Source organism: Musa acuminata, chromosome BXJ1-11, assembly GCF_036884655.1.
Source record: "Musa acuminata AAA Group cultivar baxijiao chromosome BXJ1-11, Cavendish_Baxijiao_AAA, whole genome shotgun sequence".
In the NCBI taxonomy this organism is placed as follows: Eukaryota; Viridiplantae; Streptophyta; class Magnoliopsida; order Zingiberales; family Musaceae; genus Musa; species Musa acuminata.
The window spans coordinates 30342552-30368747 of NC_088337.1; the positions used below are offsets into that span (position 1 = coordinate 30342552).

A 26196-nucleotide genomic window follows, 5' to 3' on the forward strand; every position below is an offset into this window, starting at 1 on the left:
CCTATCGACTCTAAGCTTCAGATCAGATTAAAAGAAGCGCCGAACTTACCCCATTCCTCATTCCTTACTCCTATCTGAAGAAGAAGAAGAAAAGCTCTACAGATAGCATGCTTTGGTCTGACACCGTAAGCTTACAACGATGTCACCGGCAAACAACAAGAAAGCCGATCTCGTATCCTCAGGGCAATATAAGAAAGAAAGAAAGAAGAATATACGGTGATGCGAGGCTTCATTCGATGGAGATCCATTGGGTTGGATGTTTCCTCCGAACGAGGCCGGAGAGAGAGAGGGAGAGCGGTGAGATAGGAGGGAGGCAGAGAGAGGTGCATTGTCAGAGGGGCGATGGCGACGTTAGGACCAATAGTTATCCTGCTGCCGTGCTCAGAGTGCAGCATGACACGACTCGTGCGGGGCCGACGAGTGCGACCATCCGTCAATTATGCTGCTTCCTATGGCGGACATCGAGTCAGGCCCTTTCTGCGGTGGTGCGTGGAGCCGACCCGGCTTTGCTGCCCGCCATATCCTCGCCGTCGATGGGACGAACAGGAGCTCCGTGTCGTCATGGATCACCGATGGTTGGCTCTAAGTCGACTAACGGATATGACTATGCGAATCTTAGTCCTGTGTGATGCATGCTAAATACAAGCATGCAGTGTTTCGATAACAGTTCACGCTTTAATTTGTCGACGATTGACCTCACCGCCACGTGACGGGGGATCGAGCAATGCTCTGTTTACCACGTACTCTCCCAGGATTGGTAGGGTGACCCTTCCCGTCCTCAACCAGTCAATGCCACCTCCTATCCCAATTCTTCGTCTGCCGCAACGGTTTCCAACTCTCTTGCCAGATTAGTGTCCCTCAATATTGATCACATTAAACGACTGTCCCACCCATTCGTGCCACAGTGCCAAGTTTCGGATCATTTCCAATTCCTTATCCCCACCTTTGTTACCATTCCACCATATATTAAATTATTCTGTGTGCCCGTTATTAACCGACCATATCTTCCCGTTATATAAAATTGTAATGCTAACCATTCATCTCTCCTTTCTATATCTCTCATATTAGTCAACTGAAATGGCTCTTCTCTATCCTTTCCCCTTCTCCGTTCCTCACCATAAATGCGGGGCGGCGTATCCGTGGTTCCTTCCAATAAGTTTATTTGTATTCTACTCTGTCTATCTTCCTCTTCCCCTCCATTAGAATTCTCTTCAATGCTTTGACTTTTCGTAAAGCTAGTCCCAAGTGGAACGAAGAACAGTAGTGATTCAAGAAAAAGAAAGGATTAAATCGGAACGGAAATGCTCGAGACGGTGAGGTACCTGATCGGTTCCGTCGGGGACAGCGGTTTCGGCTCCAAATCGACCGGCGAGGAGGTCACCGCCGCGGCCCCTGACCTGCGCTCCATCACCGCCATCATCACCGGTAAGTAATCCATCCGATAGGAGCAGCAAAACGAAGAGCGTTATTGTATTTAGCTTTTCTTGCCGTAAGCAGGAGCGACATCGGGGATCGGGACGGAGACGGCGCGGGTGCTGGCGATGCGGGGGGCGAGGCTGGTGCTGCCGACGCGGAGCCTGAAGACGGCGGACGAAGTGAAGGCCCGGATCGTGGCGGAGATCCCCGACGCCGAGGTCATCTTGCTTCCCCTCGACCTCAGTTCCCTCTCCTCCGTCCGATGCTTCGTCTCTCTCTTCCTCGCCCTCCATCTCCCCCTCAACCTACTCATGTACGCCTCCCCTTTCCCATCTCTCAATATATATCTGAGGTCTCAGATGAATGATAAGCGTTAGAAACGAGAAGAGAAGAGGGAATCGTTACCGAAACTAACGGCAAATTTGACAGAAACAACGCCGGCAGGATGGTCTACGAGCACGCCGTCTCCGAGGACGGCGTCGAGATGACCTTCGCCACCAACTACTTAGGTGTTCATCTAACAAACCCTCCCCCCACAACTAATCATCTTCTAATGAGTCGTCACTATTCTTATGTCCTATTTCCGGAACATTCTATTCTTTTAGGTCACTTCTTGCTTACCAAGCTGCTCTTGAATAAGATGGCGGAAACGGCGAGGGAGACGGGCATCCAGGGCCGCATCGTCAACGTCTCCTCCCACGTCCACAGTTGGTTCTCCGGCGACTGCCTCTCTTATCTCGACCGGATAACCCGCAAGCAGATGTAAGCTTCGCTCGACCCTCATCTCCTCCATCGCTATCCTAAGAAATCATGGAGTTTGTTGTCCTCTTTTCGCTTCTGTTTCTTCTCTCTGCAGACCGTACGATGCGACGCAAGCCTACGCACTGTCGAAGCTGGCAAACATCCTCCACACAAAAGAGTTGGCTGAGAGACTCAAGGTGTTCGTCGCCATGACCCATAAACCTCTCGCCATCACATACGTCCTCCGTCGTGGCGCTCATCACTAAAACCATTTTTTATTTCTGTCTCTTCTTATCGTCAGCAAATGGACGCCAATGTGACGGCCAACTGCGTCCACCCGGGGGTGGTCCGCACCCGACTCAACCGCGACCGCGAAGGCTTCGTCACAGGTCCTCGCCCATCCCGAGTCCTTGTCGTTCTATTCTCCCCTTGATCTGATCTTGACGTAAAACCTTGGCCATCACTCGCCAGATCTGGCTTTCTTCCTGGTCACCAAACTGGTCAAAACCATGCCCCAGGTAAAAAGCCCAAATGCTTAAGCAGAGAGGAAAGAGTACCGAGACTAAGTAGCGGTCTGATGCATCGCAGGCGGCCGCGACGGCGTGCTACGTGGCGACACACCCGCGGCTGGTCGGCATCTCGGGGAGGTACTTCGCCGACTGCAACGAGGCCTTGCCGTCGCCGTTAGCTTCCAGGCCGCACGAGGCGGCGCAGCTGTGGCGCGCCTCCGAGTCTATGACGGCTACCGATCTAGACCGGACCGCGTCCGGGCTCGAACCCCAGCTCGCATCGGACCGGCCGGACGACGAGAAGTGACCATGGGAAATTTGTTTTCGTATGTGACTTAACGTAGTAGTGTACACGAGGCATAGATGGGGGAGGACAGACAAAGGAGTAGGATACAAAAGGTGGTACCGCGGACCAGCAGCAACAGTTTAAGAAGGTTTAGAGCGATCAAAGGACGAGCAGGCGACCGTACGTCCGGCGCCGTTTTTGATAGGACAGTCATCTCTTTTGCATTATGGTGCTAATGTCGCATGCATAAATATACACATGACCGCGGGATAAGTATAAACTACATAAGATTAGTGGTGCGTCGTGACTCGAACAACTTAACTCGGTTGATCTCCATGATGTATGTCTGCAGCATTGGATAGAGATGCATGTTCCTTTAAGGATTAGCTTTTTGTTTTTTTGCAGGATGGTCACTACGATCTTTTTCTGTACTTGTCTGATAATTTCTCTTTCTGTTCTACTGTTTTCACAAGAACAACATTTACTACTGTTATGCAGCTGGGAAGAAAGTAATTTATGGACTGGTATAATACGTGAGTAAAATTGTTTATCAAAATTAAATAATTTGTAAAAAGAATGCCTAAAAGAATAGAAAATTTGGATTCATGCGAAAAGTCTAACTAAATTATGATAAGATATAAAAAGAAATAAATTTTTGTATATGAACAAATACTAACGGTGTCCATAACACACAGCGGAATTAAATGGAACCAACACTAAGATATATATGAAAAATATCTTAAGGGTAAAAATCATGAAATAAACTAGAGATAATCCACTATAATAATAATGAATATACAAATCTTAATTTTTTACCCAAAACCCTAGCAACAATCACAAGAGAATAATTGGGATACAAGGATCACGTGACCATGTACAATATCTAAATCTTTTATAATTCTTCCCAAATAATTATAACAGTAAGAATTTACTATAGATCTGATCCAACCTGAAAGCACTGCTAAATTGAGAACCGTCTATCTGTGTTGTTTTTGTCTTCTTCATCTTTTTTTTATTCCTTTTCTGTTTTGTTCTACTTCTTTTCTTTGAAATCTCGTGGCTACCAAAAACTGCTTCGGTGCTGCCTTTTTCTGTCCACCCTTATATAAAATAAATTAGGGTTAGATTAAGAGGATTACGAAAGTAGTCAGAGGAACATTTCATTAAATTATTATATGATAAAAAAAAAATACATACGTTTAAAATAAGTGGCAAAAAAGTACTATTGCCATTAGAATCCGTCTCCGGACGCCAGCTTGGTCACTGCTATCTTGTCGGGAAGGGAAAACCTCAGAGGTCACAGAGATCCGACTTGCGGAGTCCAAACCTCGCCAAGGTATTGAGATAGAAGCATTCCTGGAGAAGAAACGCTCGCTAGAGCATACGCTTTTGACATGACATGACGTCTAAGCGGATATATAAGAACTAAAGCCGATTACGAAGGACTGATGCCTCTTGTAAGCTTACCTGAAAACCAATAATCTGCTTGCAAGCAGACCCGAGCTTCTATTTGCATATGATCCTCTCTCCATAGATAAAATTTCTGTTCCTGATTTGGTGAAGACTTCTGTGAGGATGGTAGTCATTTTAGAGGCTTACAAAGATGGATATCAATCTCTCATAGGTTTAGCAACGCCGAGGAAATCAAACACTAGGGAGCCTCCTCCTACTCATCGATCCTTGTAATGTCGTGTGGCCGCAATGTCGTTAAGGTAGGCTCAATTCTTGCTGCGCATGGGCTTTCCCAGGTAATGAACTATTTAGCAGGCACGAAATAATCCCAAGTCATTTTCTGCGGATACAGATGCTATTTGATTGGGTCAGTGGAAACACCAACTTTAGCTTCTATATGCTGATTGTTTAGCAGAGAGTTTTGGGTCGACTGCAGCTGTGACATGTATGCATCCTCTTTTCTATATGGAAACACCACAGAAACACCATTTCTGTTTCCTTTATGAGAATACCTCTTCCTTGGGATCTTCCATCTCAAATCCACAAAGGTGAAAGGTAGTGTCAAAACCTGTTAGCGTTTCCTATATGGATTAGTCCTTCAAAGCTAAGTTGAAGTGTTCATCCTACAAAAAGTAGGGTCATCTTTCTTCCTCTTGTGAACCCAAAAAATATAATCGTATGTGCTGTAGCTGAGAAATCTTGACTATGATCATACATAAATATATGGCAAAGAATGAATTCCTCCACTCATCATTTCGGCAGGTGGAATAGGGTTCGTATTCAGTCTTTTTATATGGGACAAGAAGGAATGTAAGACTCGGAGAACATAAGAAAAATATATCTTAATCAATACAATATTCAGAATTGATGACCAACCAACCATATCTTGTGATAGAATCGAATATGACTTGATAGATCTTGCGCGTAATCCTCGCGTCAAAAGTCTGGTGCCCGTTGACTGCTGAAGAATACGAATATTTTGTAGCTGTGCATCAGAACAAAAGAGAAGAACAAGATCAGAATATTAAGATAAAGTTATTATCAAAATAATAAAAAATTAATTTATGAATAAATAAATTTGCAGCAATTATCGAATACGAGTTGGATGATGATGAGATCTTTCTCTCTCATTCTTTTTGTGGAGGATCGTGGCATGTCTTAATTGGATAGTTCTTTAAAGGACACTATCACTCTTGACTTGAAAAAAGAAATAATTATATCAAATTATAAAAGTATAACCACATTTATTCTATAGAAAAGAAAAGTATTCATATGGAATCGTAGAAGGTGATGTATCAATTCAATACCCAGAAAACAAATACTTTTGGCAAAGCATCAATCTTTTTCATTCGTGATGATTATTACGTTGGAAACAATAATAAGTACATCATCGATGTCGATCCAACCCGAGTCAACTAATCTTGACCTTTACGTTTCCTTTAGATTCCCGCATCCAAAAGTTACATACATGCGCCGCTTGGCAGGTCGTGGCGGGCGCTGTTGTGCCTTCCGCCGCCTTCCCCACCGCGCTCTGGGTTGGACGCACGTGCCCGCTTCGGCGTCCACACGTGCGTTAAGGACGGCCTTCCTACCTCGCGATCACACCGCCCGAGACAGTATGGTCGAATCGCACACGGCAAGCACGCAGCGACGGACGGCGGCGCCCACCCTAATGGAATAGTTATCGGCATTAAATTATCATCGAGAGAATGATATAACCTCCATCCTCCTCTCTCCCTCTCTCTCTAAGCTACTAACCAAGCCAACGCCGTTGCCGTAGCTGCCTACCGGGACACTAGCCGGCCGCTTCCTCTTCCGCTCCTTTCAGCTTCGTCTGGATCGCACGGAAACCCTCCCGAGCCTCGGCCTTCCTGAGATCCGCATGGATGCTGCTCGGTGGCACCAGGTAAATCTAACTTATGGTTCGGCTGGCTTCTCTCTCGTTTGGCCTTTCGGTTCCTCGATCTCGCGTGGGGTGCTTTGTTTGGGTTCGCGGTTGAACGAAATTGACGTGGATTTGGGAACTCTTTCAGAGATCTCTTCTGTTCCATCGTGTTCCTTTGTCTCTAAGCTTTCGTTCCTGTCATGCCTCCTCCTCTAATCCTTGAAAAGACGCATATGCCTTTCTTTCTCAACCTTTTCCTCCTCCGTTTCTCTCTCTTTCTTTTTGGTTGCGCAGCAAAAAGCCAAGGCATGAACAGCGTTGCTTTGCTTTCTTCTTGTGGGTGTATCAAGTGCGGTGCGTCTAATTTACTCTGCTGTTTTCCGTCTCCTTTTTTTTGTGTCCCTTGAGTCATATTTTTCCTCGTCAGCTTCTCTATATATCTGCGGTTCAACATGTACAAGTTGTTCGCTAATATGCTCTGCTCTGCATCTGATCTTTCGCCCCTATGGCGATCCGGTGTTGTTGGTCTTCAGGAGATAGGGCTGGCGGTGGAGCCCTCCTCCGCCTTTACCGCCACCACCACCACCGCTAATAGTACTTGCACTACAGCCAGGCCGCAGGTGACGGAGAGAAGGGCCAGGCAGCAGAAGGAGCAGGCCCTCAGCTGCCCCAGGTGCAACTCCACCAACACCAAGTTCTGCTACTACAACAACTACAGCCTCACTCAGCCCAGGTACCTGTGCAAGTCCTGCAGGAGGTACTGGACCGAGGGCGGGTCCCTCAGAAATGTCCCCGTCGGTGGTGGCTCGAGAAAGAACAAGAGATCCACCACTGCGGCATCGGCAATGGCGTCACATTCTGAGAAGCTACCGACTGACCTCATCCCCCCTCCCATCTCCCTCGCTGCCACTCAGAGGTTCCACCAGGGACAAGACCTCAACCTGGCCTTCCCCGACCCTGAACCCATCGGCTTCTCCAACCCAAGTGATGCTGTTGGTGCTCTCTCTGCGTTGGAGTTACTGAGAACTGGGATGACTGCCAGAGATTTCAAGCCTTACCTGCCATTAATGCAACTGCCGGAATACTCGACTGCGTTTGAATTGCAAGAAGTCGGGCCTCCTGCACTCAACTTCCCGATGATGGGTTTTCCTTTTGAAGACGTGAAACCAGGAGCCCATACTACAAGCACAGCTGATGAGTTCGAGAAGAGCAGGGAACAAGGTGGGGATCCTCCTGGTTTTTGGAACAGTATGATAGGCGGAGAAGGCTCATGGTAGGAGAGAGAGATAGAGAGAGAGAGAGAGAGGCAGCAGCGCTCCAAGATCTAAGAGAAACAGGGCAGAATGAATCATCCATTTTCTTGATGCTGACACCAACGCATTACCGAAACATTTCATATCATGCGCGTTCTCTGTTGTTCATATGTCGTAGTAAAAGCTTGATCTGTACTTGTCCGGCGTAATCCACGCACGACGCATGGTTGGAGGGGGATGGCTAATTGGGTCCGGAATGGTGGACCTGCAGCATTGAATGCTTTGCCGAAGGTCAGACGCTTCACTGCTCTTAAGCAGATCGGTGTACGACGACGAGGATCACAACACGTGAACTTGTCGGCCTTGTATTTATCTGCACTTTTCTTGGTATTTTGTTCCTTCTTCCCTCTGCTATGTGTGTCAAAATTCGTGAGATGAACACGAATCTCTAAGATCCGATCATGTGGCAGACGGATGACTTCTACCGGTTCCGAAACAGTGCATTGCCGATTTCTCTCTCTCTCTCTCTCTCTCTCTCTCTCTCACACACACACACACACACACATATATATATATATATATATATATATATATATATATATATATATATATATATATATATATATATATATATATGTGGATGGATACCCAAATCAGAGTTCATCCGAAAGCCAATAATCATAGGTATCCCAATTTGGATTAATATACACAAACTCGATCAACTGTTGTCCGCATCTCATAATAATGACAACCCATCCCAAACATTCAAGTATTTGTTTCCCTACTTTGAATGCATGTCAAATCCAAGAAAGGAGGATCTTAACCCGGTTTAAGTGGGACAAATAAACCCGAGCAAGCAAGGAAATCTAACTCGTTGTTGCCTATTGATTTGATACTCATCAGATAATAGGAATAACAAACTCGGTGTTCCAACTTGTGAAAACAAGCACAAGGATCCAACAGAAGTACACGTTATAAAATATGCAAACATGTCTATGATGACTAATTTTATTGTTGATGAGTTTAAAGAGTATCTAAGTCTCTCGATGAGCTTTTACATAGTAGTAATTGAATCTGGAGTAACGCAAGTGGTTACCGGAAGATATGAAGTGGATGAATTGAGCTTGCACTGGCGGAGCAGCTTGTATCACGGTCGCCATCGGCAGCATCCGCATCTGTTTTTTCGAGGGCATTCTGATTCGCCCGGTTGGTCAGGGGGAAAAGCTTCACCTTCTAACGGCTCCTAGCATGGAAAAGCTTGCTGATTCCTTCAAAATCATGCTCTTGATCTGTTTCAACATGATGTGGAAGAATACAATAGGACTGTTGGTGGAAATGATTCATCAATTAGGAAGCTGCAGAGCTACAAGTGTGACATCAACTCTCAAGCAGCTAAAGATTCTCACATGCAAGCTTGTCAAGATGCAACCATGCACGACTACAAGATGAAACCGTGCGGGGCTGCTTTGGCTTGACACACACCCCTGGTTTCGATACCTCAAGGTCGGAGATGAAACAAGGAGCTGTGCCTACTGCATAGAAGCCAAATATGATTCAGGTCACATATCTTTCCTGACTTAAGAAGTAGCTAGAGATCATCTATATAAAAAAGATTGAAATATACAGTATATATGATTATATATTCAAAACTAATTCATCATAGACACCTGGTTATGTGAAGAAAAATCTTGACAGTGCTTGCAGAACACCATGCTCTTGTGAAGATCCTTCAAGTCGACGAAAGAGTCCCAGAGTGTTTGCTTGTAGGAGAGATGACCGACACTGTCCTGAAGATCCAAAATGCATTAAAGTCATCTGCTGGTTAATTAACACAAGCAACAAGTCTCATAGAAATAGAAGCAACTGAAGAGAAGTAGCAGCATGACTTGCCAAGTGTCTGTGAAATCGCTAATGGAAATCATGATCATCATTACTGCAGTATCATTCTTAATAGAGGTATCAGTAAGGATTGATGGAATCGTCCATGTCTCCAACACATTAGCAGACATTGCGTGTTGAAGGAAATCCCTATTCACCCACACGTCAACCCCTGAAAGATTCCATGCAAGCGCTCCAAGAGAGATAAGAAATGAAACATATGAGCGTATGCTTACCTGATAAAGAATAAAAAAACATATAGATGTGACCTTTGTTAATACCCTTAAGGTCTGTTTGGTCCCCATAAAATGAAAGAAACAAACTATAAGAGAAGAAACTTCTATTCTGATAACAACAAAGAGTACAGAAATAATTAACATTGTAAACCAAGACAAAAACACAAACTTGATAATAACAGCAACCATCATAAGTTTGGAAGATCAAGTCCATACTACCATAAACCACAATGCATGAATCAATAACTTGTTATCGGATTTGTAATTCATTTTTCAACACCCATAAACTGGTTCTCCTTTCTCATTTGCAGGTTCTAAAATTCTTCGTTATTTACATTATGTGTGAATAACAAATTACATTCACATTAATGTACGGATATAAATTCTGAACTTATCCTGGGTGCTGGTTACGACTCATGCTTGGTTAGTGGTTGAGTTGCAATCTTCATATCCAACACCTTTTCCTACCTTCATCCTGGCCTCAGACACATAGAAAGGTTCACTAATTTAATATACAAGTCACGTCATTCTTTTCTATTACTTGAAATATAGTGAAGTTGGTCATGCTAACCTGAATGCAACACAAGCACAACCAGATTTTGCATAGACTTGGGCACAGGATATTTGCAAGATCTGGAAACTCAAATTCACTTAAGATCAGACTTGGGAAGTCTCAGACAACCCACTAAAATGTCTGTATTAGAATTAACCCAAATATTCATAATCCCTCCTCAAGTATCTTATCCACCACTACATGAATTCCCTTCTCCATCTCTCACTTATAGAAGCCAGAAGTCCTTCCCTCTTCTATGGTGGTGATAACTGTTGAATCTCGGATTTTGATGATGAAACTAATTGATTGTGTTTAAATGTTTGACTACATTTTGAGTGATACAGGTCTACTCGATCAGGATTAGACAATTAACGCAGGAGGAATTGACGTTGCGTCGGAGGAGATCACGTCAGGATATTGGATGGCAGAAGGCTTCGGGCGTCGGGCATCGGGCCAAGGAGAGCGAAATTGCGCCAAGGATATCGGGGTTGCGGAGGTCAACCGCCGATTGGGCAACAAGCTGCAAGAGAGGACGATGCACCGAAGAATCGGATGAAGCGCCAACCAATGACGTGCCGGGCAACAGAATGTCAATTTGCGTTATAATAATTGTCTAGATCGGAGTAGAGTGTTTGCTTGTGTGTGCAGGATTAACTACGATAACCAAAAAACATAAAGCAAGGATACCGGAGTCGAGTTTGATAGACGTTTAAGAGACCGGAGAATCATCGGAGATGCTGCCGGAACCGTCCGAGAAGAAATCGGGAACGTGTTGGAAGTTCGCCGAAGAAATCGTCGGAGGCTCGCGGAGATCACCAAGAAGGCTCGGCTACTCGTTAAAGTCATCATAAAGATTGGGAGCTTGCAGGGAGTCCGTCGGAAGAGTTCGTCGGAAAAGCTCGCCGGAACAAGACTCGACGTTCGCGGTTAAAAAACTTGCTTAGGATGTTTTTTTTTATGTAGTTCACCTGTAATTAGGATTAGGATTAAGAGATAATCCTATATCCTGGTTAGGGGCCAACTGGGGCCAAAATCAGATTTGGTTTGGGCGAAAAATAAGCCAAACCAATGAATCGGAAAGTCAGGCGGTGGAACCGCCTGGCTGGGCGGTGGCACCGCCCAGCACCCGAGTGCTGGGCGGTGACACCTCCTTGGCTGGGCGGTGGCACCGCCCAGCACCCGAACGCTGGGCGGTGGCACCGCCTGGCTGGGCGGTGGAACCGCCAGCACCGGGAACCCTAAGAGAATTCAAATTTTGGAGCCCAAAATTTGAATCCTCTTGAGGCCTATAAATACCCCTCAAATCTCAGCTGAGGTTACAACTTTTGAGAAGCATTTTGATTGAGAGAAAAGTCTTAGAAAGTCTTAGCAAGCCTTGTTTTCAATTTGCTAGAGAGTTCTCCTCCTTCTTTCTTATTGAAAATTTGTAAGAGGTTGAGCTGCTTGTAAAAGGTTGTAAGAGGGGTGTTTACCCTTCCATTTTCAAGAGACTTGCTAGTGGAAGGTGGGAGCCTCATCGAAGAGGGGCCTCGCAAGTGGAGTAGGTCATTTGACCGAACCACTCTAAAAATCGGCGTAATCTCTGGTTTGCTTTTTAATATTGTCATTTACATTACTGCAAATCTTCTTACTGCATTAGTTCCTTATTACTCTTGCTGCAATACGCCTTCAAGTTAAATTTCTCAAGCTTCGTTCTTAACGTACGAAAGATTTTATTAAAATCGAAGTTTTAATCCGCTGCACTAATTCACCCCCCCCTCTTAGTGCCGCTCCGATCCTAACAAGTGGTATCAGAGCCACGGTTTTCTACTTTGGTTTAACACCCAAATAGAAATGGCTCTTTATGGCTTTCAAGAGGGTCACTCTCTCATTCGTCCTCCCTTTTTCAATGGGACGGACTACACTTGTTGGAAAACTCGAATGAGAGTTTTCTTACTTTCTTTGGATTTGAATTTATGGGACATAGTCGAAAATGGATTTGAAATGTCTTCTCTCCCAATGAACCATTGGAATGATTTGGAGAAGAAGATGTTTTCTTTAAATGCAAAGGCTATGAATGCCTTATATTGTGCACTTGACAAAAGTGAATTTAATCGCGTTTCGATGTGTGACTCGGCTTTTGATATTTGGAGAACTCTAGAGGTCACTCATGAAGGCACTAGCCGAGTGAAAGAGTCCAAAATCAATATTCTTGTGCATTCTTATGAACTTTTCCGGATGAAACCAAGTGAGTCCATCGGAGACATGTACACCCGGTTCACGGATGTCATCAATGGACTCAAAGCTCTTGGTAAAAGTTTTTCTAATTTTGAACTAGTCACTAAAATCTTAAGATCCCTTCCAAAAAGTTGGGATCCAAAAGTTACGGCCATTCAAGAGGCCAAGGACCTTAAAACATTCCCTCTCGAAGAACTTATTGGGTCTCTAATGACCTACGAAATGAACAATGTGGAAAAAAAGAAACTCGAGAACAACCTTCCAAATGATAGGAAGGATTTGGGACATAGAACACATGAATACCACTCGAGCATAAGCTCAAGTGATGGTGAACTTAAACTACAAATGAAACAAAAATTAAAAAGCAAAAAGAATGGAACTACTTGCTTTGAACGCAAGAAGAACAAAAGTTGGGATGAATTGAGCTCTTCCGAAGACGAGGAGAAAATCAAGAAAGGCGAGGTGGCAAACTATGCCTCACCCTCTTTCAACAATGAGGTAATCAAAATCCCACTAATTCATTTCGAAATTACATAATACTTTCTTGAGTTATTTTTAATTTAGTTTAGGATTAATTTTCTTGAAAATTGCTTGTGTTATGTTAATGCAATAAAATGTTAGATATAAATATAATGCTTATACACCTAGTAAGATTAATCTTATATATGTGCTTGAGAAGCAAGAATTTGTACTTTGACGATTTCCATATTGATTTTCAATGTCGATGCATGACTTTTGAATGGAAGGTTTTATGATTTTTTTTATGAACCTTATCTTTGGTTTTCAAACATGATGTATAGTTTTGACATAAGAACAAAAATTTGAAGCATGCTAATATAAAGTCAATCATATAAAGTAAAACTAAAGAAATTTTAAATATCTATAAGAATCATTCAAAATTATGTTCAATAAAACCTTACTTGATGTTGTAATGAAACTATTGAAAGTTTTGATGCTATGATTTGATGATTTTATGCATGAGATTGTAAAGTTATACATGATGATTTTTTGGTCTTGATGGTTTTTATGACAAAATTCATTTTTCGATCCTAAATGTTGATGCACATTTTTATCTAGCATAAATGACATGAATTTAAATAACTAAAAAGAGAAAAGCATTGTTCTTGAAAATTATTTTTCTCTATCTTGTTGATTTATATGAATCCCTTGAAAATGATTTTGGTTTGATGATTTGAATTACAAATGAGTTATATCAAAATCATGATATTGATTTGACTTGAAGTAATGAGTTGAAATCATTTTTTTTTTTTTTTTTTTGGAATTATGTGTTGCACTTTTTTATCTTGATGATCTTTGATTTTTTTTTTGTTTTAAAACGATGATGCATGGATTTGAAAGAAAAGGAGATGCATGCATGGAATCAATCAATAAGTTGAAACAAAAGGAGGAAAGATTTTTTATTGAAAATTTTCTTTTTCTCTATCTTATTGATTTATACCTAAGAGACCAATAAAATTATTTATGTCATTTTGAATCTCTTGAAAGAAATGTTGAGATTTTGATGATTTAGACGATTTGAATTTGAATGAGTTTTATCTAAAATCATGATCTTGATTCCGTGATATTTACAAATGAAGATTTATTATGAATCAAGATTTTTCATTAATCGATCTCCTAAGATTTTCTTTTGATTATTAATGAGTAGGTTTTTCAAAAAGAAATCATGTCTTCTAGTATTCACATGTTCTAATCCTTCATGATAAAATTTTTATGTAATTCCTTAAATTCATGAAATGTTTATCGCATCACCAATTATTTTCTTCTTGATATTCCTTTTTTGGTGATATAAAATCATGCATGAAATACTCTTGAGATTATTTTGATGCATACAAATGAAAAGTTATGATCATGCATGGTAGGATGCAATTTGACAAATTAATACCATTATGATTTGAAATATTTATAATTTGGAATGATGCATGCAATACTTATGCCTTTTATTATGATAATATATGTGATGTATTGCATATGATGTGAATCATGAATGCTTTAAATGATAAATGTCTTGATATCATGATTGATGATTTTGTTCTATGCATAAGATTTTTAAAATTATGCATAATGAATCTTGTAATTTACAGATTATCGATTTTCTTTTTACAATAATGAAAGTGCCTTATTGATCCTTGTCATAATAAATCTAGCACTTTCGGTTTTAAACATGATACATGTTTTTATTTGACATAAAAAAAAAGGGAGGCATGCTTGAATGAAATAAATTACATGAATTGAAGCAACTAAAAGAGAAGAACATTTTTCTTCTTGAAAATTATTTTTTCTATATTATTGATTTTGATGAATCTATTTGTATTATTTTTATGAATCTCATAGATTATGAAAATGATTTGAATTTAATGGATTTTATTGAAATCATGATCTTGATTTCTCACAATTTTCTATTGAATGAATCAAGTTTGTTTTCTATTTAAAAGGATATTTATCAAAATTTTCATGGTCTTTTAGTATTCATGATATTGATAATTATATTTTGAAACTCTATGTAAATCAAGATTCTTCATCATGATTCTCTCGTTTTATAAAAGAGGAGATGTTCTATGTGAATCATAAGATTTTATATGCATGAATTGAGATTCTTTTTGCTATTAACTAGCAAGAAACTTGTTTTTGTAAACCATGACATGCTACTTGACATCTTGATAATTTATAACTTGAGTTTTCTTTTTGAATCAAGATTGTTTCCTATCATGTTTTCTATCTACAAAAGAAGAAATTTGTCAAAAATGTTATATGTCTTTTGACATTCATTTTTCATCTTTATTATTTACCCTTATCATGATTTGAATATTATAGTAAAGAGAAATGAATTACATGATTGTATTGTTATTCCCTTCTATTTGACACTGACAAAGGGGGAGCAAAACTTGCTAGATAGCAAATTTGCTAGCTTGCACAATTTGAAAAGAGGCAAAATAGTCCATCTTGCACATCTCAAAAGATGTAAAATTTTGCTAACTTTTTATGTGCAAAAGTTGATAGCTTGTATACTATAAATTTGCATACCAAAAATACAATCTTGTTTATCTCAAGATGCAAAACATACTAACTTGCACTTTGCAACGGAAGCAAAATTGCTAGCTCAAACATTGCAAAGGAAGCAAAAATTTGCTAGCTTACAATTTGCATATTTCAAGAAGCAAGAGTTGCTTTCTTGAACATCTCAATATTGCTAGCTTGCATGATGTAGAACTTGCTATCTTGAACATTACCAAAAGTGCTATCTTATATGCTGTAAAACTTGTATATCTAAAACTTGATAGCTTGAATGTCCCAAGCATGATGCATTACTTGCTAAATTTTCTATCTTCAAAATGGTTTGAACCCATATAATAAACACATAAGAGTAGCTACTTCTCCTTTTTGTTGATGACATAGGGGGAGAAGTATATTGATGACTTCATGCATTGAATTAAATATTTTATATATTTGCATGATAGTTTAAATGTTTTTCATAACATGTGATGAATGTTACTTGGATTTGGGATAATCCAAGTGTTCTATCAATGGCATATTGATAGGGGGAGTTTAGTTAAACTCCGGGGAGTTAAGGTTAACTCCGTTAGTCATCAATTAGTTGTCATCATCAAAAAGGGGGAGATTGTTGAATCTCGGATTTTGATGATGAAACTAATTGATTGTGTTTAAATGTTTGACTACATTTTGAGTGATACAGGTCTACTCGATCAGGATTAGACAATTAACGCAGGAGGAATTGACGTTGCGTCGGAGGAGATCACGTCAGGATATTGGATGGCAGAAGGCTTCGGGCGTCGGGCATCGGGCCAAGGAGAGCGAAATTGCGCCAAGGATATCGGGGTTGCGGAGGTCAACCGCCGATTGGGCAACAAGCTGCAAGAGAGGACGATGCACCGAAGAATCGGATGAAGCGCCAACCAATGACGTGCCGGGCAACAGAATGTCAATTTGCGTTATAATAATTGTCTAGATCGGAGTAGAGTGTTTGCTTGTGTGTGCAGGATTAACTACGATAACCAAAAAACATAAAGCAAGGATACCGGAGTCGAGTTTGATAGACGTTTAAGAGACCGGAGAATCATCGGAGATGCTGCCGGAACCGTCCGAGAAGAAATCGGGAACGTGTTGGAAGTTCGCCGAAGAAATCGTCGGAGGCTCGCGGAGATCACCAAGAAGGCTCGGCTACTCGTTAAAGTCATCATAAAGATTGGGAGCTTGCAGGGAGTCCGTCGGAAGAGTTCGTCGGAAAAGCTCGCCGGAACAAGACTCGACGTTCGCGGTTAAAAAACTTGCTTAGGATGTTTTTTTTTATGTAGTTCACCTGTAATTAGGATTAGGATTAAGAGATAATCCTATATCCTGGTTAGGGGCCAACTGGGGCCAAAATCAGATTTGGTTTGGGCGAAAAATAAGCCAAACCAATGAATCGGAAAGTCAGGCGGTGGAACCGCCTGGCTGGGCGGTGGCACCGCCCAGCACCCGAACGCTGGGCGGTGGCACCGCCTGGCTGGGCGGTGGAACCGCCAGCACCGGGAACCCTAAGAGAATTCAAATTTTGGAGCCCAAAATTTGAATCCTCTTGAGGCCTATAAATACCCCTCAAATCTCAGCTGAGGTTACAACTTTTGAGAAGCATTTTGATTGAGAGAAAAGTCTTAGAAAGTCTTAGCAAGCCTTGTTTTCAATTTGCTAGAGAGTTCTCCTCCTTCTTTCTTATTGAAAATTTGTAAGAGGTTGAGCTGCTTGTAAAAGGTTGTAAGAGGGGTGTTTACCCTTCCATTTTCAAGAGACTTGCTAGTGGAAGGTGGGAGCCTCATCGAAGAGGGGCCTCGCAAGTGGAGTAGGTCATTTGACCGAACCACTCTAAAAATCGGCGTAATCTCTGGTTTGCTTTTTAATATTGTCATTTACATTACTGCAAATCTTCTTACTGCATTAGTTCCTTATTACTCTTGCTGCAATACGCCTTCAAGTTAAATTTCTCAAGCTTCGTTCTTAACGTACGAAAGATTTTATTAAAATCGAAGTTTTAATCCGCTGCACTAATTCACCCCCCCCTCTTAGTGCCGCTCCGATCCTAACAATAACTTCATCCATCATCAGCTGTAGCATGTGATGCTTCTTAAGAACCACCATTGTAGTTTAGGTAGTGACGATTGTCTTCTTCATTCATACAAGTCATGTTGCACTCCCAACCATGCTGCCCTTCTCTCTACCCTTAAAACGTCCCTCCCAAAATGGTTTATAGAATTGACTACCCTTGAATATCAAACTCAAAATTTTTAGGGTAACGTCAACAGTCTAAGTCGACTTTTGGCAAGCCCGTGTTTCATTAATTTCAAAACCCAAATTTGTAACTAACAATTCCAGCCAAATATGATTATTTCAAAGAAACCCAATTCCACAACAGAATCCGGCAGATCTCGTTCAATCATGCAGCTGATCTCAAACTTTACTTCAACCACCCATATCATCCTTTCCCCTTTTCTTTTCCCTCTCCCTCTTTTCCTCTTTTTTTCTTTTAACTACATTTTGTGTTATACTTTTTCTAGTTCCTCAAATCATTGTACAAATTTGTTTAAAAAAAAAAAAAAATTTGGAGCACCTCAGACTGTCCTCTCTTAAACCACCAAACTACCTAAAAACAGTGTATCCTAATTCTAAAAGTATTCCCAAGTAATCTATTATGACACTAGGACTCAATTCAGGTACACTAGTTGAGTAAAACCTAAAACTACCATGAAGAAACTAAACTGAACCCAGATTCCTGATTTTTTTTTATCCATCTTCTAATTCAAAATGACAATCTATCTGGAACTTTATTAAGGATACATTTCTCCCCAGCAGATAGTACAGTCATAGAATTCCAAATCTTTCTTGCTTTTATCCAACAAAATAAGGACCCGAATCTCGGTTTCCCCACCTTACAAATGCGAAGTCCAAAGATAAAGACGGTACTTGAATTGATAACAGTCACATTATAACACAAGATGCAATTTACCAATGAAAAGCTTTAAAAAAACCTCATAAGCAATCCGCTTGGCATGGGCTATCTAACACAATCTAGACCTGCAAATATAAGCTTGAAAGACGGCACTTACCACAAATTCTTCATATAGAAAGAACTCTCTACTTCATACAAGAATAATAAACCATGAAATATGTAACATAAAACAACAAAGTAGATCCATCCACATGCCTTACACCTAAGGTCAGTTCACAAGGAAAGCTGTAGCTTATGCCATATATTGTCAAGATAAATGTCATGTATTGATCAAGAGAGTAGTAGTTACTCGTTAGCCAATAAAATGTAATGGATCGCAGAAGGTCTCTCACATTAAAAGAGAAAAATAAGCGATAGCAAATGGAAACTCCAGCAGGGTCTGTCAGGACTCTGATAAAGAAGAGATAATTGATCATTTTTCAGTTGCAGGAGAAAACCATGAAAAAGTAAATAATATTAACAAGGTATGGGGAGTTATTTTTTATCTAAAGAATACAGATTTCAGAGTAAGTACCACATCAGAGGTTAAATGGCATCCGAGTCCTCACAAGATGGACCAATGTCTTCATCTACATAAGAAGCTTCATGATGCTTCTTACTATTAGTTGGTGCCTGAGTAGTAAATTACATCACAAAATCCATAAGAAAACAGTGGAATTCAAAAAGTTCATCAAACCAAATTACAAAATGAAAGTCAACCACAGACAAAATTCTTTAAAATTAATGCTTATATTAAAAAACTACCAGAAATCTTCTTTCAGTGAGATGCATTTTGTTCTCCAACTCTTTGGCAGCTTCATACATGCCTATAGCATTGTATGCTAGAATCATTGTTGCAAATGTGATGGTATCAGGTGTGCAGTTCTTTTCCTTCATATGTGTGAACATTTCTTCCATTATTTTCACCTCTCGAGCTTGTCCATATGCACTAATAACACAGTTGAAAAAAGGTGTGTCCAAAACAACATCAGTGTTTTCTGTTTGCCTGATAATTGAAGGAACCTTCTCCAGAAGATTAGCTTTACTGTATCCGCTAACTAGTGAGCAATAAGTGACAGAATTAGGCTTGACCCCTTGAATTTTCATCAAACGGAAAAAGTATTCCATCTTCTCAATGTTGCCTGCTCTCCCAAAACATTCTATTATTATGTTGAAAGTGACTGCATCGGGAGAAAAGAAGCGTTTTTTCATATAATTCATAACCAACACCATTTTCCCATACATGCCTGCTTTACCATATGACTTGATCAGAATATTAAATGTCTGCAAATCAGGCTCGACACCCATGTGCTGAAACTCATCATACCATCTTTCCATTTCTTCTACTCTACCAACACTACCATAAGCCCAAATAAAAGAATTCATTGTAAATATGTCAGGCAAGCATTTCCCACTCTCAAGCATATTTGACAAATGATCCTCCATTTCTTCAAGCATTCCAACTTTCCCATATCCATCTATAATTGTGTTATGAGTAACAGTGTTGGACTCGATCCCCAGATAAGACATTTCAGCAAGCAGTGAAGGGACCAAATCAAAGCGCCGAAGTTTGCAGCAACAGTTGATAAGAATCGTATAAGTATATGCATCTGGTCTGCAATCGGAAATGGTTTTCATCTCATCCATCGTATGAATTGCCTCATCTAGGAGACCACTGTGGCCATATGCACCTACCAGTGAAGTGTAAACATCTAAAGTCGGTTTGAGCCCTTCAGAGAGCATAACTCTGAAAAGTGAAGTCGCATGATCTGGCTGTCTACACTTTCCCAGCATAGTCAATAGCTTCGCATAGGTTTGAGGTTTCGGCTGATACCAGTGTTGCCTACGAAGCAATCCAAAGATCTATAGTACATAGAAAACCCACAATTTCATGTATCAGATATACTGAAATGCTATTCCCATACAACAAATCTAACTCGAAAGAAAATATGAAGGAATAGAAAGTTCGCTCAAATCGAACCCCCATTCAGAACTAAAACCAAGATTCTGAGTAAAGGATAATGTAAAGAAAAATAGATGTTAAGAGGCCAAAGGGGAAAAAGAAAGCATTTTCATTGGAGAGAAGAGGGAAAAGAACAGAACTGAGGACCTTGAGAGCCGACTCCCACCGGTTGTTGGATATGGAGTCATCGAGCGCCTCAAGAACGGCTCTAGGCCACAAGCGGGTGGACTTAGCGGACCCGGCCTTGCGCTCGACGCCGAGAACGGCGGCCTCCGTCCTGAGGATCCGAGACAGGTCCCGCTTCGCGTCCTTCTGGAGACCCTTAGAGGCGGCGATCCTCCTCGCTGCCCTAACGGAGAAGGGAGGCCTGCAGTTCCTTCTCCACCTCTTCGCGGGCGGGATAACAGGAGACAGGAAAAGGTCGAGGCGCCACGAGGAGGAGAGGGAAGCCGAGGGTAGTGGCCGGAGGGCAGCGGAATCGGGCAAACGGAAGTCCATGGCGAGCGGATGAGGCGCGTTCGCAACCGCAGCGGAATCATGTGTTTCGGGCGATTTGCCGCCCCCAATAATTCGATGAAAAATAATTATGTAATAATATTTTTGTCATTAAAAAATGTGTAAAATAACATTAATGTGAATAAGAATTTTAATTAACAGAAAAGGGGATTATTTCTAGGAAATTTGTTTGTTATTATAAATAATTAAAATTATAATCTTGATATTAGATAAAACAAAAGCATCCTATTAGGAAATTGTAAAATTGAAATTATTTTTCTTTCCATTGCAGTGGACACTAAAAGTATACGGAAAAATAATTTTAATTTTGAAATATTGTTAGTAATATAAATGATAATATTAAATTTTTTTGGTAATTAATATAATGTTTAACTTAAATTTAATGGGTGATTGGTAATTACACGATAAATTTGCAGGACAACAATATATTTGCCTCTCTGATTCCTTTTTCGGCGTTGCCCCGTTCGGCCCCAACAGAGGAAGAGGAACGGCGGCGGTAGGGATAGCGATGGCGGCGTCTGGGGGTTCCGGCAGCGATCAGGACGAGTTCTACCTGCGGTACTACGTAGGTCACAAGGGCAAGTTCGGGCACGAGTTCCTGGAATTCGAGTTCCGCCCTGACGGCAAGCTCCGCTACGCCAATAACTCCAACTACAAAAACGACACCATGATCCGCAAGGAGGTCTTTGTCTCCCCCGCCGTCCTCCGCGAGTGCCGCCGCATCATCGCCGACAGCGAGGTCCCCGTCCCCTTCCTCCTTCATTTTTCCAATCCCTCCCTCTTGGGATTCATCGATTCTAGGGTTTTGGTGACGTTGATGATAATGATAATTCTTTCTTGGATTGGTTTCGCTCGTTAAATTGCAGATCATGAAGGAGGACGACAATAACTGGCCACCGCCCGACCGGGTCGGCAGACAGGAGCTGGAGATTGTTATGAACAACGAGCACATCTCCTTCACCACCTCCAAGATCGGGTCCCTCGTCGACGTCCAGGGCAGTCAGGATCCTGAAGGGCTTCGCGTCTTCTATTACCTCGTCCAGGTTCGTGCTGTTTTGAGATCGGCAGCTGTCGGAAGTGCTCTTTAAATCTTGTTGCTCTTGCTAGGTCCTGTTTCTTGCCCAATCAAGACCGGGTTGTGTAATAGCAATAGAACAGGTTGCACCAGGATGAGATTGGGAGGGGTAGGAATTGTCTAGTTGAATGAAATTGCATATGGTAGAATAGAACAGAAGCTGTTTGTTGATAAATGTTCACTTAGCTGTCTTTTCTTCCCATCACCCGTCATATTCTCCACCAGATTATTGCATGATAGTCATTATGCGTTTTTCTTAATATTGAGTCTAATCAATAGAGAGAAAGGCATTTAGGTGTTTGGTGATGATGAGTGGTGGTAGTCCAGAATGACCAATGATCTGTCTATCATGCTTGTTATTTATGTCAGCCATTGCATGCCATATTGTTCTGGATCCCTGAAAAAGTATTATTAGCTATACTTGGCCACATGCTGTTCGAATGCACACTTTGCATCAAGCTGATTTAGCTCTAGATTCTTTACTTCTCAAAGTCTTTCAATTAATTTTAGTAGCAAGAAGATAAACTCCATTGTTTGGATCTTCGGTCGTAAAGCCGTTGTATTTTAGGTAGTTATTAACTAAATATTATCATATTACCTTTCTGTGTACTTCTTTTCATATTAATTTGATTTAATTAATTAATTACTAGCTCAGTGATGTCCCTTATTCTTTCTGGTTCTGCTGCAAAGTCATTATGTTCTGATTTAGACAAATAACCCTAATTTAGACAATTTAACCCATGCTCATATGTGTAATCTTCACTTGAGGCAATTGGGGCAGATGTTCTATCTGTTGCTTGTATACCTAAAATTATTTACATGACCTGTATATGTCTGCATCTCCACTTGCAAGTACACATATAGGTTGAATAGTTATGAACAAATAGACCAAGAAGGTGTTACATCTAGTTTTGGTTCAGTAAGACATCCAAGAAGCTCGAAGTTAACAGACTACAATTTGATATATTCTGAACTTAGTCGTGGAAAATATGTCATAGTTCTCATACATTTTCCTTTTCTGTGTAATTTGTCCTCACTAGTCATCGCAAAGTTCATACAAACATTTTAGTGTGTTGCCCTTGTTTAAATACTTCCCATGTATGTTCTGGAAGGTTTTGATTGTTAAAGTTTTAGTTGAAGTTCCTTAACTTTTGAGAAACTGAAGTTGATGAATCATGGATAGTTGAGTGGTCTTGAACTGTGCTTCTTTCTCTGAGTAATTGCCGCAACAGAAATACACTAGGCCCTTTGGATTGTACCTTGATATGTGTAGTTTATCTTTCTATTTAGTGAAAATTTTGTTCTGTAATTAGAACAATAACATTAATTTATGTTATGCTGAGAACTACAAAAATTTGATGTTTTGTTTCAAACAAAATGTCTTTTCAAATAAAATGAGTTTATGCTAGTATAGTCTTAGGAACCCTGAAGCTTGTTTATTGCCCAACTACCCAAGCAGAAAGTCTAGGCATCTTGATAACCATCAAAAGCGAAAACTTCTTCTGCTGTCTCTTTTGAGTGGGTATATTTTTTTAGTAGGATGGTTTTGCATTCTTCTTCTACATTATTTGTGAAATTTGCTGTTACAGTTGCCTCTATGATTTCTTTTTACTGATAGAATTATTTAATCATGCGCTTAATAGATCTGCCACAAATGATGGGTTCAATTTATTTCTTTCAAGAAAGGATAGCCTCTTTGTTTTAATAAAGTTGTGCTTTCTGCAATATATTTGGAGTATCTTAATTTCTTTATAGTTTCCTAGTTGTTTTTGTTCATGTTTCATTAGTGTCCACCACGTGACTTAGTGTGCTCGGTAAACTAGTTTTGTCTCTGGCAAGTTAGGAGTGTTGATCATCCTTTTGAGTTTTGACTGATTACCACATAGATATCAATTAACACTTAATTGTATGTGGAGCGCAGTCTATTCAAGAATCACTCATGTTGCTAACATGCTCACTCGTCTTTTTTGTTTCTTGCAGGATCTCAAGTGCTTTGTTTTTTCTCTAATTTCTCTGCACTTCAAAATCAAACCCATTCAGTCCTAAGTTTGTGTTTGTGTTTGTGTTTCTGCTTCATCTGCTTGGACTTCTTCTCTGACCATTATAATTGTGTAAGTTGATCTTGAGTGTCGCAGACAGTTTATGAAAGCTTGTTTAGATGATCCTTTTGTGTGCTACAATGACCATGACACTTTACTGATTCTATTGGTTTCATATGTGCTGTATTTTGACAAAATTTGGGTGAATGAGTTTATGAAGCCTTCTGTGCACCACTTTGAAACTCTTATAGTTACTTTCTTGATTTGGTTTATTGTGGTCTTTGGTAATGAAGAGCTTGGTAATTTTTTTGCATTCTCAGCCATACAACTTATTAAATTTCCTGTTGCAGAACTGGGAATGACTCTTCCTTTGCGAGCCGTTATAATGCTGTGTTCTTAAGCCAAGATATTTATACATCGAACTCCAGTATAACTGCTACTAGTACCGTATATAGTTTGCTTAGTAGTGATGAAATCAGTCATGGATCTTTTTTTTTCTCAAACGTTTTCCTAGTTGCTGATTTTATATCTCCGACACATTATATTCTTTGCATCTTTTATCTTTTTGCCTGGAGACATCTATTATTCCCACAAATGTATAGCAAGGTTATCTCTAGAGAAAAAAGGGCCTGCATTACTTGGAGTTACAGTTTAGTTCGTGCATCCAACCAACTTATTTTTTTGGTGTAGCTCTTCCACTGTTGCTTTAGAGTTCTTAAGTGCATTCCTGCACAGGATTACAGTTTGGTTTAGGGAGCTGCACTAAGTTTAGCCAATGGTTTGAAGCTACATGAAGCCGATCTATGTATCATCTTGTTGTCTAGCTGATGCCTACATAAGCTCAACCTTTTTGTAGGGCAAAACATATATAACCACGACCTTACTATGCTCGTCACAGATGGCAAACCCTTTCTTTGGGTTCATGCAATCTCAGATGAGGTTTCTTTCTTCTCCTTTCCCCAACACAATGTGCAGGCATCAAATTGTGGACATGGTGGTGGTGTTCTTCAACCCTACATGTAAATGACAGGTTGGTATACCCTGCACGTATTTCTTCGTATCCAAAGATATCTTGATTCAACATGAAATAATTGACTTTGGAGGAAAACGACAAGCTTACTCTTTTCCCGCGTTCATTGATAATGGAGGACCTCACCACACATGTTTCAAATGCTATCAATATAATGAAGTGGAGTAATGTGTCTAGGGATGAAAATTATTAACTTCATCAAATAGGTGGAACTAAATATAGAATTAATTAATCTTTGGATAATCTAATCTTATTGTACCTGATAGGGAATATTCTAGCTCTACTCATGCACCGATAGTTGGCCATCACTAAGAAGTGGATATGGGGGCATGTACCTGGTGCTTGTTCGAAGAAAGCATAGTCAGCTCGACTGATGATGTGCAATCGACTTCGCATCGCTCGAAACCGTGCAGGTTGGTATCGCACAATGAGGGATCAAACACATCACCCTAAGTTATACGGGTCGATGTCGTACAGTTGGGGACCAGATGGGTCGACCCGTTCCATCAAAGGCATACGTACGATCGAGCTATCGCTACAAGTATAAATATCGATCTCCTAGACTAAGGGGTTTGAATATTTTTCGCTACTAAGATCACGTGCTAACTTAAGCATTTAAGGGGTTGAATCGGGAATCCCTCTCCCGACATTGACCTGTCATGCAGGATCTCAACATGGACGAAACTAATCATGCTCCACCTTGGTCGGTCACGAAGACGCAATAGACACTTGAGTGCTAACCCCCTAGCCTGACCTTGCTCTCACGACCTCTTTGCCAAGAATCCATGTGAACAATCTTATACTTTCAAATAAAATCAAGTCATACTGATCCCTATGCCACGACATAAAGTTACACAACATTTCCTAAAAAAAAATTGCAGCTTGGTGCGTTTCTTGCACGGCTTTGCTTCCACATCTGAAGATGGTGTGATGAACTTTTTGGCGTTGAATTAAGTAATGCAAGAAGGTCGGAAGAAACAATTGACTAAGAAGCAAAGGGACAAAACTGGCCTTTTAACGCTCTTTAAGAAATAGAGCACGTCTTTTTCTTAGTTCCAACTCCCAAGAAAAGAAGTCTGTCAATCTCTTTGTGAAGATACGATAGATGTTGACTGGCTTCTATCCTTTCTATTCCACAAGAGAATACAG

General features: G+C 40.7%; 4 protein-coding genes across 11 annotated transcripts; 3 read left to right on the top strand and 1 right to left on the bottom strand.

The window, feature by feature from the left end:
* The first annotated feature begins 1041 nt into the window (after positions 1-1041).
* On the top strand, positions 1042-3344 carry LOC103972617 (short-chain dehydrogenase TIC 32 B, chloroplastic-like). 2 transcript variants are annotated; one of them, XM_009386966.3, is made up of 8 exons: positions 1046-1425; positions 1498-1729; positions 1846-1925; positions 2022-2178; positions 2273-2354; positions 2459-2546; positions 2629-2675; positions 2746-3344. In XM_009386966.3, exons 1-8 carry the CDS (start codon positions 1302-1304, stop codon positions 2971-2973), a joined length of 1038 nt encoding a protein of 345 aa, XP_009385241.2. In that variant the 5' UTR covers positions 1046-1301; the 3' UTR covers positions 2974-3344. The 2 variants fall into 2 exon arrangements, with proteins under 2 accessions (XP_064946849.1, XP_009385241.2); XM_065090777.1 differs by lacking the exon at positions 2629-2675 and having other exon boundaries at positions 1042-1425.
* A 2754-nt stretch (positions 3345-6098) lies between these two features.
* LOC135584644 (dof zinc finger protein 1-like) lies at positions 6099-7932 on the top strand. Of its 2 annotated transcripts, none has more exons than XM_065090778.1 (2): positions 6099-6962; positions 7044-7932. In XM_065090778.1, the coding sequence occupies exons 1-2, from the start codon at positions 6742-6744 to the stop codon at positions 7564-7566; spliced, it is 744 nt and encodes a 247-aa protein (XP_064946850.1). In that variant the 5' UTR covers positions 6099-6741; the 3' UTR covers positions 7567-7932. The 2 variants fall into 2 exon arrangements, with proteins under 2 accessions (XP_064946850.1, XP_009384536.2); XM_009386261.3 differs by having other exon boundaries at positions 6117-6310; positions 6823-7932.
* Positions 7933-8522: 590 nt separating this feature from the next.
* Positions 8523-20961, bottom strand: LOC135584648 (pentatricopeptide repeat-containing protein At3g53170-like). 6 transcript variants are annotated; one of them, XM_065090784.1, is made up of 7 exons: positions 20535-20961; positions 19190-20287; positions 18960-19057; positions 9433-9656; positions 9210-9329; positions 8949-9074; positions 8523-8831 (listed from the first exon to the last, which is right to left on the bottom strand). In XM_065090784.1, exons 1-3 carry the CDS (start codon positions 20883-20885, stop codon positions 18971-18973), a joined length of 1536 nt encoding a protein of 511 aa, XP_064946856.1. In that variant the 5' UTR covers positions 20886-20961; the 3' UTR covers positions 8523-8831; positions 8949-9074; positions 9210-9329; positions 9433-9656; positions 18960-18970. The 6 variants fall into 6 exon arrangements, with proteins under 6 accessions (XP_064946856.1, XP_064946855.1, XP_064946852.1 ...); XM_065090783.1 differs by having other exon boundaries at positions 8523-8865; XM_065090780.1 differs by adding an exon at positions 18778-18835 and having other exon boundaries at positions 8523-9074.
* Positions 20962-21336: 375 nt separating this feature from the next.
* On the top strand, positions 21337-24251 carry LOC103972070 (protein mago nashi homolog). Its single transcript, XM_009386263.3, has 3 exons — positions 21337-21642; positions 21770-21946; positions 23959-24251. The coding sequence occupies exons 1-3, from the start codon at positions 21412-21414 to the stop codon at positions 24022-24024; spliced, it is 474 nt and encodes a 157-aa protein (XP_009384538.1). The 5' UTR covers positions 21337-21411; the 3' UTR covers positions 24025-24251.
* The last annotated feature ends 1945 nt before the right edge of the window (positions 24252-26196 follow it).

Excerpts from the sequence above, each read along its gene's own strand:
- LOC103972617 (XM_009386966.3), top strand. The coding sequence starts at position 1,302 with ATGCTCGAGACGGTGAGGTACCTGATCGGTTCCGTCGGGGACAGCGGT. Across the intron at positions 1,730-1,845 it reads CTCCCCCTCAACCTACTCAT|AAACAACGCCGGCAGGATGG; the intron begins GTACGCCTCCCC and ends CAAATTTGACAG. Across the intron at positions 2,355-2,458 it reads AGTTGGCTGAGAGACTCAAG|CAAATGGACGCCAATGTGAC; the intron begins GTGTTCGTCGCC and ends TCTTATCGTCAG.
- LOC135584644 (XM_009386261.3), top strand. The coding sequence starts at position 6,287 with ATGGATGCTGCTCGGTGGCACCAG. Across the intron at positions 6,311-6,822 it reads ATGCTGCTCGGTGGCACCAG|GAGATAGGGCTGGCGGTGGA; the intron begins GTAAATCTAACT and ends GTTGGTCTTCAG.
- LOC135584648 (XM_065090782.1), bottom strand. The coding sequence starts at position 20,885 with ATGGACTTCCGTTTGCCCGATTCCGCTGCCCTCCGGCCACTACCCTCG. Across the intron at positions 20,288-20,534 it reads GGTGGGAGTCGGCTCTCAAG|ATCTTTGGATTGCTTCGTAG; the intron begins GTCCTCAGTTCT and ends TATGTACTATAG. Across the intron at positions 19,058-19,189 it reads TCACTGAAAGAAGATTTCTG|GCACCAACTAATAGTAAGAA; the intron begins GTAGTTTTTTAA and ends TTTACTACTCAG.
- LOC103972070 (XM_009386263.3), top strand. The coding sequence starts at position 21,412 with ATGGCGGCGTCTGGGGGTTCCGGCAGCGATCAGGACGAGTTCTACCTG. Across the intron at positions 21,643-21,769 it reads GCATCATCGCCGACAGCGAG|ATCATGAAGGAGGACGACAA; the intron begins GTCCCCGTCCCC and ends GTTAAATTGCAG. Across the intron at positions 21,947-23,958 it reads TCTTCTATTACCTCGTCCAG|GATCTCAAGTGCTTTGTTTT; the intron begins GTTCGTGCTGTT and ends TGTTTCTTGCAG.